The following is a 13,644-nucleotide window of genomic DNA, read 5'->3' as shown; positions in this document are numbered from 1 at the left end:
ATCTTTGAAGGTACCTCATTACCCATTGCCCCTTCTTCAATCCTATCTCAGGGAAAATACTATACCCCTTTCTCTCTGAGACATAGTATTTCCACTTCCACTCTTCCTTGGCCTTGTCCGTTTTGCCTCCTGCTGTATCTTGAAATACGAACTTTCTAACCCTAAACCGCCACCCTATAAATGCTTCCTGTCCTCTGCGTTCTCACTCACAGCCTCTAAATATGCATCTGAGTCACCTAATTAAAACATCTCAACCTTCCCTCCATGTAAAAAGTGCAGACACTAATTCAATGACTACTTTGTATCCTTTAAACAATATATCTAGAGTGGCAGGCACATAGTAGATGCTCACAATGTGGTCGTTCCTTTTCCCTAACTGTGGTGGATTTGCTTCTCAGCCTTCCAGCCATAGCTGAGGGAGTGCAGCACTGTGAAAGGGGAACAGGCAGATCTTTAGAGTCATGCAGACCAAGGTGTCCTCCCCAGCTCCCCCACCTGCCGTCATGTCTGTAAAATGGTGTGGGTTGTTGATATCTCAGTCAGATTCTGTATAGTGAATTAATGTGGGGTTTTCCTCTCTCCCACCTTCAAGGGCAGGGACCATGATCTCAATTATCTTTGTATCAATCTTCAGTTCCAAGAGACATGCCTGACAAAAAGGAGCTCTTCAGCACATGTTCGTGGAACCAACATGCAACAGAGATAACCGAAGATGATATTAAAGGTAATATCAGACACCATGGGGATAAGAAGGGGACGAGGGAAACTAGGTTTTCAGAAGTGCCAAGAAATTCCTGGAAGTCAAGAGCAACTGTCCAGAAATGGACAAAAGAGAAAGGGTAAGGAAGGAGGTACAGTGATCACCAAAACAAAAAGAGTAAGAAACTAAGGATTGCAAGACCAAGGGACTCTGATATTTGGTGGATTCTCTAGGCCTTTTTTAACAGGGATACTTCCATTAAAAATTGAAGTGATTCTCAACATTTATATGAGCATTTTTAGTCATTAGATGCTTTTTATGTGCATTCTCTCTTATCAAAAAGCTGCAAAAATTTTCAACTTATTTCTGTTGGGTGCAGGAAGAAGAGGACGAATAAATTGGAGGAAGGATTAATTACCTGAAAGAACATCTAGGAAACATATGCAGGCATGGGATTCCAGAAATGATAAGAATCTCACCTGAGGTCCAAACAAAAGAAAAGGCACACACATATATCTTGGCCTGGCACAGTGACTCATGCTTGTAATCCCAGCACTTTTGGAAGGGAGGCAGATGGATCACTTGAGCCCACAATTTCGAGCCCAGCCTGGGCAACATGGTGAAACCCCATCTCTACAAAAAATACAAAAATTAGCCAGGTCCAGTGGCACATGCTTGTAGTCCCAGCTTCTCAGGAAGCTGAGGTGGGAGAATCACCTGAGTCCGGAGGTGAAGCTTGCAGTCAGCCGAGATTGCACCACTGCACTCCAGCCTGGGTAACAGAGCAAGACCCTATCTCAAAAAAATAAATAAACATATACATACATACTATCTTTACCATGTTTTAAACCCTAATACATTCTAAAGATGGAATTATGAATTTTTAATGTTTTCTTTTTTGTAACCCAAATAAAACTGGATATTTCGTGATTAGTCACAATACAGTTTTGCATTCAAAAGAATCCAAAATCCAAAATAAAACATTAAAAAGCAACATACATTTTTATGGAATTCTTTTGAAGAGAGTGGGAAGAGTTATTAAATGGCATGACACTTGTGAAAACATCTTTAAATTCATATATATATGTATTTCTTCTCAGTTTCACAGAACACAGCTAGGCAGATACATACAAAATTTTGTCCTTCTTTCCCTCCCTCCACCCCCAGCTCTCTGCTTTGGTTGTCTGTTCTGTTCTTCCAATTGCACTGGGCTCTTTTGACTAAAAATTATTTCAGTCTTTCTGTCCTTACAGTTCTGCAACCTCACATTTTCTCAATTAACACAGCAAAACACTAGATCCTGTCTTCCTTCGAAAGCGAAGGGAATGGGAAAAGGTGTGATTACTTAATCAGACTCTATGTTACAGACTCTATCATATCTGTACTTTCTAAATCTTTTTAATGAATATGTATAACATTATAATTACAAATGCATATTTCCTTTATTTTTTTCAATAAAACACAGGTCTTTAAAATGTACCTTAAAAGACTGTACTTCCAAGGATCATTTCTGTAGTGAATTATTAGAGAACATTCTCTGAAAGGGTAGAGCATCGAAGAAGGACAAAAACAATACAATCATGTCAATCGATGCAGAAAAAGCATTTGATAACATTTAAAATCTCTTCATGATAAAAACTCTCAACAAACTAGGCATGGAAAGAACATACCTCAACATAATAAAGGCCAAAAATGACAAATCCACCACTAACATCATGCTGAATGGAGAAAAGCTGGAAGCCTTTCTTCTAGGAACTGCAACAAGACAAGGATGCCCACTGTATTAGTCTGTTCTCACGAAGACTAATATGGGGCTATATTAAATTACCCAGACTTGGGTAATTTACAAAGAAAAAGAGGTTTAATAGACTTACACTTCCTCATAGCTGGGGAGGCCTCACCACCATGATGGAGGTGAAGGAGGAGCAAAGGTGTATCTTACATGGCAGCAGGCAAGAGAGTGTGTGCAGGGGAACTGTCCTTTATAAAACCATCAGATCTCACGAAACTTACTCACTATCACAAGAACAGCATGGGAAAACTCACCCCCATGGTTCAATTACCTCCCACCAGGTCCCGCCCACAACACATGTGAGGATTATGGGAGCTACAATTCAAGATGAGATTTAGGTGGGGACACAGCCAAACCATATCACCCACTTTCACCACTCCTATTCACCATAGTACTGGAAGTCCTAGCCAGTGCAGTCCATCAAGAGAAATAAATTAAGGGCATTCAAATTTGAAAAGAGGAACTCAAATTATCCCTCTTTGCAGATGACATGATCAGATATCTAGAAAAACCTAGAGACTCCAACAAAAAACTCTTAGATTTGATAAATAAATTTAGTAAAGTTTCAGGATACGATATCAATATATAAAAGTTAGTAGCCTTTCTATACACCAATAATGATCTTGCTGAGAAGGAAATCAAAAATCTCATTTACATAGCTACCAAAAGAATACCTAAGAATAAATTTAACCAAGGAGGTGAAAGACCTTTACAAAGAAAACCACAAAACACCAGTAAAATAAATTGAAGAGGATACAAATAGAAAGACACCTGGTGCTCATGAATGTTAAAAGTTAATATTGTTAAAATAAGCATGCTCCCCAAAGCAATCTACAGATTCAATGCAATCTCTGTGAAAATACCAAAGTCATTTTTCACAGAAATAGAAAATATAATCCTAAAATTTATGTGGAACCGAAAGAAATTTATATGGAGCCCAAATAACCAAAGCAATCCTGAGCAAAAAGAACATAGCTAGAGGCATTACACTACCTGACTTCAAAATATATCACAAGGATATAGAAACCAAAACAGCAAGATATTGGTATAAAAACAGACACATAGAACAATGGACCAAAATAGAGAACCTAGATATAAATCCATGTATTTACAACCAACTGATTCTTAACAAAGGCACCAAGAACATACGTTGGGAGAAGGACAGTATCTTCAATAAATGGTTCTGGGAAAATTGAATATCCATATGCAGAAAAATGAAACTAGACCTCTATCTCTCATCTTATCCAAAAATCATCTCAAGGCCAGGCACAGTGGCTCACGCCTATAATCCCAGCACCTTGGGAGCCTGAGGCAGGAGGATTGCTTGAACCCAGGAGCTTGGGTCTAGCCTGGCAGCATAGCAAGACCCTGTCTCTACCAAAATTTAAAATCAAAAAAAATTTAAAATCAACTCGAGAGATTAAAGACTTAAATGTAAGACTCAAAACTACAAAACTACTTGAAGAAAACCAGAGGAAACACTTCAGGACTTTGGTCAAGGCAAAGATTTTATGGCTAAAACATCAAAAGCACAGCAACAGAAACAAAATAGACAAATGGGGCTATATTAAATTTAAAAACTTCTGTGCAGCAAAAGAAACAATCAACAGAGTAAAGGGACAACCTGTTGAATGGGAGAAAATATTTGCAAACTATTCATCTGACAGGGGATTAATATCCAGGATACACAAGGAGCTCAAGAAACTCAACAGTAAAATAATAATAATAATCCCATTAAAAAGTGGGCAAAGAACATGAATACACATTTTGCAAAAGAAGATATACAACTGGCCAATAGGTATACAAAAAATGCTCAACATCACTAATAATCAGAGAAATGCAAATTGAAATCACAATGAGATGCCATCTCACATCAGTCAGAATGACTGTTACTAAAAAGACATAGAATAACAGATGCTGGTGAGGCTGTAGAGAAAAGGGAACATTTGTAGATCATTGGTGGGAATGTAAATGAGTCCCACCACTATGGAAAATAATATGAAGATTTCTCAAAAAACTGAAAATAGAACTACCATATGATCTAGCAATCCCACTATTGGGTATTTATCCAAAGGAAAAGAAATCATCTTATCAAGTGTATACCTGTGCCCGTATGTTTATTTCAGCACTGTTCTCAATAGCAAAGATATGGAATCAATCTAAGAGGATGAATGGATAAAGAAAATGTGGTATAGGCTGCTCTGCCTATGGGGTAGCCATTCTTTTATTAATTTACTTTCTTAATAAACTTGCTTTCATTTTACTCTGTGAACCCAGAATTCTTTCTTGCATGATGTCCAAGAACCCTCTCTTGCAGTCTGGATTGGGACCCCTTTCCCGTAACATCTTCCTGGAAAACCATGACGGGACTATAGTGAGAAGACCCCCAACTCAAAGGAAATGGACTGCAGCAACAATTGGCTGACTTTGGGTAAGAGGGCGGGTACATTTCACCAGGGTAAATGATGGGATTGGGTTAGAGACCCAATTTAGGAGGGTTAGAATCCCTCCTAAGACAAAGAGGGCTAAAGGCCCCTTTTAATAAAAAGCAAGGACACTTGACCAAACTTGGTTTCAAGTCCCAGCTTAGGAAGGTTAGAGTCCTTCCTAAGATTTAGGGGGTTAAAGGCCCCGCTCAGTAAAATCTCTCAGTTAAAAATAGATTTGACATTATGGGATGTTAACCACTATTCTCTTTGGATTAATCTGCCTTACACTCTTTGCTGATGGCTATGGGTGACAGAATTAGGATCACAGGACATGGAGAGCTTTTCTCTCCCCTAAGGAAGAAACTTGAGAGCTTATGGGACTGCTGGAAAAGATACCTTTGTGACTGACAAGCAGCTGCCTGAACTTTTGATTCACTGTCATTGCAATGGGCAACAGTGGGTCTTTCTCTGGCCTCCCTGAGCTCCTCACCTTCCTCACCACACTGCAGGCAATGCTTTTCTCTGTCTTTCTCTCCTTTCCTTTTCCTATCTTGTCTGTTACTCAAGGAGACCATCTGCTCTTCCATCTTGCCCAGAGGCTACATGTTGAAACTCCTGGTTAGAGGTCATTCCACCCCACTTTGAATGGATCAAAGATAGCAGGGCCCAACCAGGGGCAAGTTTGAGCCTCACCAGTTCAATATTGGGCACTAAACAGGGTGGCTAGTGTCTGTGTTTTGTCAAACGTATTTTGCTCTGGCCAGAATGGAAAATGTGAATTTGGTTAACCCATGCAACCCCTCGGATGGCATCTTGTAAACTTGATCGGCTTTTGCCTATGGTTCTATGAAACAGAAAAAGATGGCTTTCCTTTGTGTTGTGGCTTGGCACCCAGGGTTATATTGTGGCAAAAAGGGTCACTACAGGTGCTGAGGAAAAGGGAACCCAGAAATCTAGCATGCCAGCAAAAGAGTAAGAATTTCTTACCAGTCAGGCTTCTGGCCTCTCTCTTGGTGCAAACTGGTTGGGTGAATGGTAAATAAATCACTGTTCATCTCCTCTGCAAGGTTTTGAATAATGGGAAAAAATAATCTGTGAGGCTAGTGTTAGGCTGTAACAAATCCGATGGACTTTACGCAATGAATTTGTCTTTCTGTATCATTGTGTCATAAGGAGGGGTACCTTAGGATAGAACACAGGCCTAGGACCCCATAAGTCCCTTGTCCAAGCCAGCCCAGCAAACTAGTCAGTTACCAGCTTTTGCTTCCCTGAAACAAACAAACAAAAACTAGATGATATTTCCCTCTCATCTTGTTTTATGTCCTTGGGAACTTGTCCTTGTAACCACATGGCAGTATTTGCTCTTGGTCTCTGCCAAAATTTGGAGACAGGAATTTTGGAACTCATGTCATAGCTCTAAAAATTCTCTTGAGCAGTTAAAAGCCTTTGCAGGCTCAAAATTGGCTGCCTCTGGAGTCCCTTTGGGAAGGGCAGTGGAAACGGCCCAGTGCTGTAGCTTAGGAGCTAAGGCTTTGTCTTTTCACAATGGCATCCCAGGTTCCATTTTCAGACTAGGGAATGAGTACTTTCTGGTTGATATTTGTGTGACCTTTGCCATTTGCTGATTCTCTTGCCCTCCATGTACAACTTCTGACTTCCCATCTTGGGTTTTCCTTTCTCTGAGCACCTGGGAGGTTACCTTTGGTAAAGTTCAAAAACCAGAAATACTTGCTGTTTATTCTGGATAGACTTTGGTAATAAGACATTTGGTTAAAAGTCAGCTAAATTAAAAGCAATATCTATGCTATACATATATTTTAAAGGCCATTATGTTTTTTTCTCTTACTGGATCTTATTTTTCTGTATAAAAAAAATTTTCTCTTCTCGGCTGACTTAATTGTTTTTCTCTATTTTGTCTTCTTGCCACTGTTGATGCACAAGTGAGAGAAATTATCCTAAGATAATTTCTAACAGCCTGGAACTCCTTGGGAAAAACAGAAGAGGCACCACAGACCCTGCCTGGGGGAAAAAAACACCATTTTCCTCATGAAACCCCAGGAATTGAAAGTGGATAGATCTCTCTCAAAATCTAAGGCTCTGTTCTGCTTTGCATTGCATTATCTGATGTTTTCAGCTTTGGAGCGTATCAGAAATTACTTCATATTATGAGAGAGCTTTGGTGTGTAATAAGTAGGTAGGAAATATACTTTTGAGGATGGCTGATATTAATAGCAGTTATGGGGGGATACTCAGCTCTTTTCACTTTTGGATCAGAGATACATGCTCTTGGCCACCTGGAAGGTATGGAAACATCACCCCTTTCTCTCTTGAACAAAATTTTCATGTAATATTAAAAGTAATAAAAAATTTGTTTGCCTTTTAAATAAACCATAGGAAAAAGAAAGGAAAGAAAAGAGACAGATTGTTTGGAAATCTAAGTCTTTTCTCTAATGATAAGTAAAGGTTATTGCCTTTTTTAAATTGTTGAGCTATCATTTTGGCTAAATGAATGACTTATGGTGACCTGAAATTCTATTTTACAGTGCCAAGTCTTCTAAACCTTTGATATTTGACAAACTCCAAAATCATATTGTAAATTATGTCTTTTTCTGACCAAATAAATAATATCCAAAATTATGGGAAACTCCTATAATTCTGACTTAGTGTACATTATTTACAATTATAATTGTTATGTAAAATTGTTGTACGCCAAAGAAGTTACCAAAATTTCTAGTCAATTGTGGCTTTAATAGTGGCTGCCCTAAGACTTTGTCATCCACAGACAATTGTTGTCTTGTTTTGATCCTCTTTAAAGGACAGTTTTATAATCAGCTATAGGACTCTGACAGGTGCTCTTGAATGCAGGTTTCTGATAACTTAGTAGATTGTGACATTAGAATACAGAAAAATCTTTCAGGACTCTCATCGAAAGCTGAAATGTTCATGAATACCAAGCAGAACAGAGGTTAACTGCATGAACTTAACTAATAGAAGACTGAAATAATCCCCTTTGTGATTTTTTACTTAAAATGTTACTGATCCTTTGTTTTGTTTTTCAGAGTTAAGAAAACTTTTCTTTTGAGCTATTTATAGTTTTTAACAATTGAGTAAAGTATACTTCTACAAACAAAATTTGAAGTGTATTTGTTTCTCTCTACCTGATTTCTCCATAATCTGGAAACTATTTGTAAAGTATTCTTTTATTTATTTATTTTTTTTCTTGAGACAGAGTCTTGCTCTGTCGCCCAGGCTGGAGTGCAGTGGCATGATCTTGGCTCACTCAATCTCCACCTCCCAGGTTCAAGCCATTCTCCTGCCTCAGCCTCCTGAGTAGCTGGAATTGCAGGTGCCTGCCACCACACCAGGCTAATTTTTGCATTTTTAGAAGAGACAGGGTTTCACCATGTTAAGCCAGGCTGGTCTCGAACTCCTGATCTCAAGTGATCTGCCTGCCTCAGCCTCCCAAAGTGCTGGGATTACAGGCATGAGCCACCATGCCTGGCTTATTTGTAAGTATTCTTAATTTATAGCAATATCATTATTTGCATATGTGTAAAAAGGATCTGTTTTCTTTTGTAACAGGACATGATTGGAAACCCTGGTTATTTTATTAAGGCTTTTATTGGAATGGCATGCTTTCAGGTACAGACAAACTTCTTTAAAGTTTACTTATAAAGTCAATAAAAGCCCCTTGGGAAAACTGGTCTCATTCTTTGTCTATACAGTCCCTGTACAGATTTCCTGACCTGTGGTAAGTAAAGAATGTCACTTCCTGACAGGCCTAGTAGCTCCAAGTTCTCTTGAGACCTCAAGAGAGAGGAATGTATCCAACTCATATAGGTATTTAATGGCACAAAGCCATGGCTGGGCTCAAGGCTTTAAAAAAAAAAAAAAAAGTCTTATCTGAGATTCCTTATGGAACAGAGTTCCATCAAGGTCAACTTAAAAAGTCTATGTGAATTATTCTTCCTATACTTTATACACATAATCAGGCCAAGTATAAACTAAAGCATATTTTGCAAACAGTTCAGTCCTATCGTGATTTGTTTTTAATCAAAATGAGAACTGGGGAGAAAAAGATTATGTTTCAAAAACCATGGTACACTTGTTATTAGGTTCTAGCCTCATCCGTTATTTTTAAATTTTTTCCTGCAATTTAGACTAACCCTGATTATTCCTGTGAATCAACCAGTGATCTCTGGCTGCAGCTCAGAAGAAACAAAAGGGATGGGTAATGTAAATATCTAGTTCAGTATTCTAATTCTGGCACATATTGGAAACAACTAGCAACTCCATATCAGCTTGGTTCCAACAATTGCCCAGTTCATGGAAAGCTATTTAGTTTACTTGGGATAATTTTACTTACTTTGCTTTGCTGTTGTGACATATATTGCTGTTGTACCCTTTGTAGGAATGTAGGATAAGCTTACTCAACATTTTCTTAAATTGTACACTTATTAATCTTCCAGATATCACCTTTTGTTGGAACTCAGAGTTATGAATGACCCTCAGCATATTGACACTTTCTGACTGAGCTCTTCTCTGTCCTACATACAAATACCCTAATAGTTAGGCAGGAATAGCATTGCCCCTATTTAGCCTGAAGAAGTTACAGAAGATGAATCTTTATCCCTCTACAACCCTTAGGATTGAGGGTTCCCTTGTAAAAGGTGGAGGTGGGAATATGTTGGAGGCAGTTGAACAAGAGTGACTCCATCTTGAATAGGGGCTGGGTAAAAAAAGGGTAAGATCTGCTCAACTGCATTCCTACGAGGTTAGGCATTCTTAGTCACAGATGAGATAAGAGGTGGACAGGACTGGTATCACAGGATACAGCTTACAAAGCCCCTACTGATAAAATAGGATGTGGTAAAGAAGCTAGCTAAAACCCACCAAAACCAAGATGGCAATGAAAGTGACCTCTAGTCATTCTCACTGCTCATTGTATGCTTTTTTTTTTTTTTTTCAGACAGAGTCTCACTGTATTGTCCAGGCTGGAGTGCAGTGGCATGATCTGAGCTCACTGCAGCCTCCACCTCCTGGGTTCAAGCAATTCTCATGCCTCAGTCAAGTAGTTGGGAATCCAGGTGCACACCACATGCTTGGCTAATTCTTTGTATTTTTAATAGAGACAGGGTTTCTCCATGTTGGCCAGGCTGGTATTCAACTCCTGGCCTCAAGCAATCTACCTGCCTGGGGTTCCCAATGTGCTGGAATTACAGGTGTGAGCCACCACACCCAGCCATTATATGCTTATTATGAATGCATTAGCATGCTAAAAGACACTCCCTCCAGCACCATGACAGTTTACAAATGCAATAGCAACGTCCAGAAGTTACCCTATATAGTCTTAAAAAAAAAAAAAAAAAAAGGAGGAACCCTCTGTTCCAGGAAATTTCCATCCCTTTCCTTAAAAACTCTGGAATAATCCACCCCTTGTTTAGCATGTAATCAAGAAATAACTACAAGTATACTCAGTCGAGCAGCCCATGCTACAGCTCTGCGTATGGGGTAGCCATTCTTTTATTTCTTTACTTTCTTAACAAATTTGCTTTCATTTTTAAAATAAAGAAAGCAAATGTGGTATATACACAATGGAGTTCCATTCAGCTGTAAAAAGAATGAAATCATGTCATTTGCAGCAACATGATGGAACTGGAGGTCATTATGTTAAATGAAATAAGCCAGGCACAGAAAGACAAATATCATACGTTCTTACTCATACCTGGGAGCTAAAAAAGTTGATCTCATGGAAGTAGAGAGTAGAATAATAGATACCAGAGACTGAGATGGTTATGTAGGGGTGGGGAGGGATAAAGAGAGTTTAGTTAATTGGTACAAACTTATAGTTCTATAGAAGTTACAAGTTCTAATATTTGATAGCAAAGTGGGGTGACTATAGTTAGCAACAAGGTGTATTTTTCAAAATAGCTGGAAGAGAGAACTTGAAATATTACCAACACATAGAAATGATAAATACTAGTCAGGAACAGTGGTTCATACCTATAGTCCCAGCATTTTGGGAGGACAAGCTGGTCAGATCACTGGAAGCGAGGAGTTTAAGACCAGCCTGGCCAACAGGCGAAACCCCATCTCTACTAAAAATACAAAAATTAGCTGAGTATGGTGGCACACACCTGTAATCCCAGCTACTTGGGAGGCTGAGGCACAAGAATCACTTGAACCCAGGAGGTAGAGGTTGCAGTGAGCTGAGATGGTGCCACTGCACTCCAGCCTCCATCTCAAAAAAGAAAGAAAGAAAGAAATGATAAATACTCAATGTGATGGATACACCAAATACCCGGACTTATCATTGCACATTCTATGCATGTAACAAAATATCACCCCATAAATATGTAAAATATTATGTATCCACTAAATTTTTTAAATATACCTTAACATAATGGTGCCTAGGTTTTAGAATTTAACCCAAAAAGTATGATTTTAATAAAAAAAAAAAATCTGGGGACTAACATAGGGCTAGTAATTTTCTATTTTGCCCAAAAAAATGAATTTTTAAAAATCTGCTATTCTCATCATTTCATTAAAAAAGAACATTTTAACAACCAAAAAATAGAGCAGACATTATCTCATAACGAAAAAAGTCTTAAATAGAACAATTTGGCTTTGCAAAAACTCACTAAATCGTGCCTTTCTTCCACCACTCTTCAGATAGTAGTGTGAACTTCATCAGGCACCAGCGCTGCTCTGAGCACTGGCTTTGGGAAACTCCAGCTTAGGGGTGGTGGAAAAGACAAAAATGGAGTGAGGGTAGACTGGTGAAGACACAGAAAGAAATAAAGATTAGGAGTCATCAGACAATGATCCAGTAGAGCCATGGTTTGCAAGTTGCTTCACAGAAGATACTCAAAGGCAGCCGGCAAGGGGCGAAGCTGTGGGTTTCCAGCCTTCCACTTCAGCCAGAGAGGCCTTACTCTTATTTGACGTATATTGGGATGCCACCTAATCAGGCTCACTGAGGCACATGGGTTCTCTGGGTTGGCTAATGGTTTGTGCCAATTCTTCAAATATTGATTCAACACATTTTCAATGAGAGTAGGGAGAAACCAACTAACTTCACTTGAAAAAAACTGTATACCTCCTTCTTTATGTTCAGAACAAGAGACAATTATATACACTTATCATTAACATAATATTTTGACTTATTTGCAATTGTCTTTCATTTCACTGATTTTCCATTATTCCTAGCTACAAAGCACTGTTGCGTTATACCAACTCCCTCAGAGTCACTGGGAATAGAAGCAGCTTACATGGCTTTTTCAGGGTGATTTTACTGTGTTTTGTTTTGCCTTTCTTGTTAACAAAACGTTCTCTTTTCTGAAATATGTGTTATTATTTAGGATGTGTGAGATTTTCCAAACCAGATATATTTTGGGAGGCATTAAGGGATTACAGTGCATATGAGAGACTAAATCATTTTTTCTCAGTAAGTGGGACTAAGTGATATGTTGCTGGGTTTCAGAATTTCAGCTGACTGCAACTGCCAACTTCAGGCCTCTGTCAGCTGTCTTGCCAGGACTTGTTGGGGTCAAATGAACTGCAGGCATGCTGGAGTCATCAAAACATTCAGACCAAATTGGCCACCACCATCAAAGAGTGTTTTGCTTTTGTTTTTATTTTCACATGAGGGGCTCTACTTCATTACTACCAAAAACGATATACATTTTGATGCTTTTGAAAATAATAGCAGGTGGAAACCTGAGTTTTAAAAGTGCCATATTTCTGATTTATTCCAGCATCCTTTAGCTTCTGCCTAAGAAACAGCTCAGTTGATCTAGTTCTTAATCCAGATCTGTAAAATTCACTTGAATAAAGTGTTTGACTTTTCAGTGAAGTTTTAAAACCACAAAAGAACAGGTATGCACATCAGGGTACACTAGAGGGTTACAATAGGCAGTTGTAAAATGAAAGTATTTTGAAAGTCTCATATAGTTGTTAATTACCAACCTGATTTCTTGATGAGAATATTAACCAGACCAAACTGCTATCATCCAGTGCTTGATATCAATGGTTTGCTGGAGGCAGTTCCAAGATGGCCAAATAGGAACAGCTCCAGGCTACAGCTCCCAGCGTGAGCAACACAGAAGACCGGTGATTTCTGCATTTCCAACTGAGGTACTGGGTTCATCACACTGGGGCATGTCGGGCAGTGGGTGCAGCCCACTGAGCGAGAGCCGAAGCGGGGCAAGGCATCGCCTCTCCAGGGAAGCACAAGGGGTAAGGGAATTCCCTTTCCTAGCCAAGGGACCCCCACAGCACCTGGAAAATCAGGTCACTCCCACCCTAATGCTGTGCCTTTCCAAGAGTCTTAGTGAACAGCACACCAGGAGATTATATCCCACTCGAGGGTCCCACGCCCACAGAGCCTCCCTCATAGCTAGCACAGTTGTCTGAGATCTAACTGCAAGGTGGCAGCGAGGCTGAGGGAGGGGCGCCTGCCGTTGCTGAGGATTGAGTAGGTAAACAAAGAGAGGGGAGGGGGAAGCTCGACCTGGGTGGAGCCCACCACAGCTCAAGGAGGCCTGCCTGCCTCTGTAGACTCCACTTCTGGGGACAGGGCATAGCCAAACAAAAGGCAGCAGAAACCTCTGCAGATTTAAATGTCTCTGTCTGACAGTTTTGAAGAGAGTAGTGGTTCTCCCAGCATGGAGTTTGAGATCTGAGAACGGACAGACTGCCTGCTCAAGTGGGTCCCTGACCCT

General features: G+C 39.5%; 1 protein-coding gene across 1 annotated transcript in view; it reads left to right on the top strand.

The window, feature by feature from the left end:
• Positions 1 to 712: 712 nt before the first annotated feature.
• The window catches only part of IGFBP7 (insulin-like growth factor binding protein 7), a 134,478-nt gene continuing 121,546 nt past the window's right edge, over positions 713 to 13,644 (top strand). The window contains exon 1 of the mRNA XM_011998459.1: positions 713 to 839. Within this exon, the coding sequence (XP_011853849.1) occupies positions 713 to 839 (127 nt within the window). The remainder of the gene's footprint in view (positions 840 to 13,644) is intronic.

This window comes from Mandrillus leucophaeus, unplaced genomic scaffold (genome assembly GCF_000951045.1).
Source record: "Mandrillus leucophaeus isolate KB7577 unplaced genomic scaffold, Mleu.le_1.0 Scaffold570, whole genome shotgun sequence".
In the NCBI taxonomy this organism is placed as follows: Eukaryota; Metazoa; Chordata; class Mammalia; order Primates; family Cercopithecidae; genus Mandrillus; species Mandrillus leucophaeus.
This window is presented reverse-complemented; position numbering and strand designations above follow the sequence as displayed.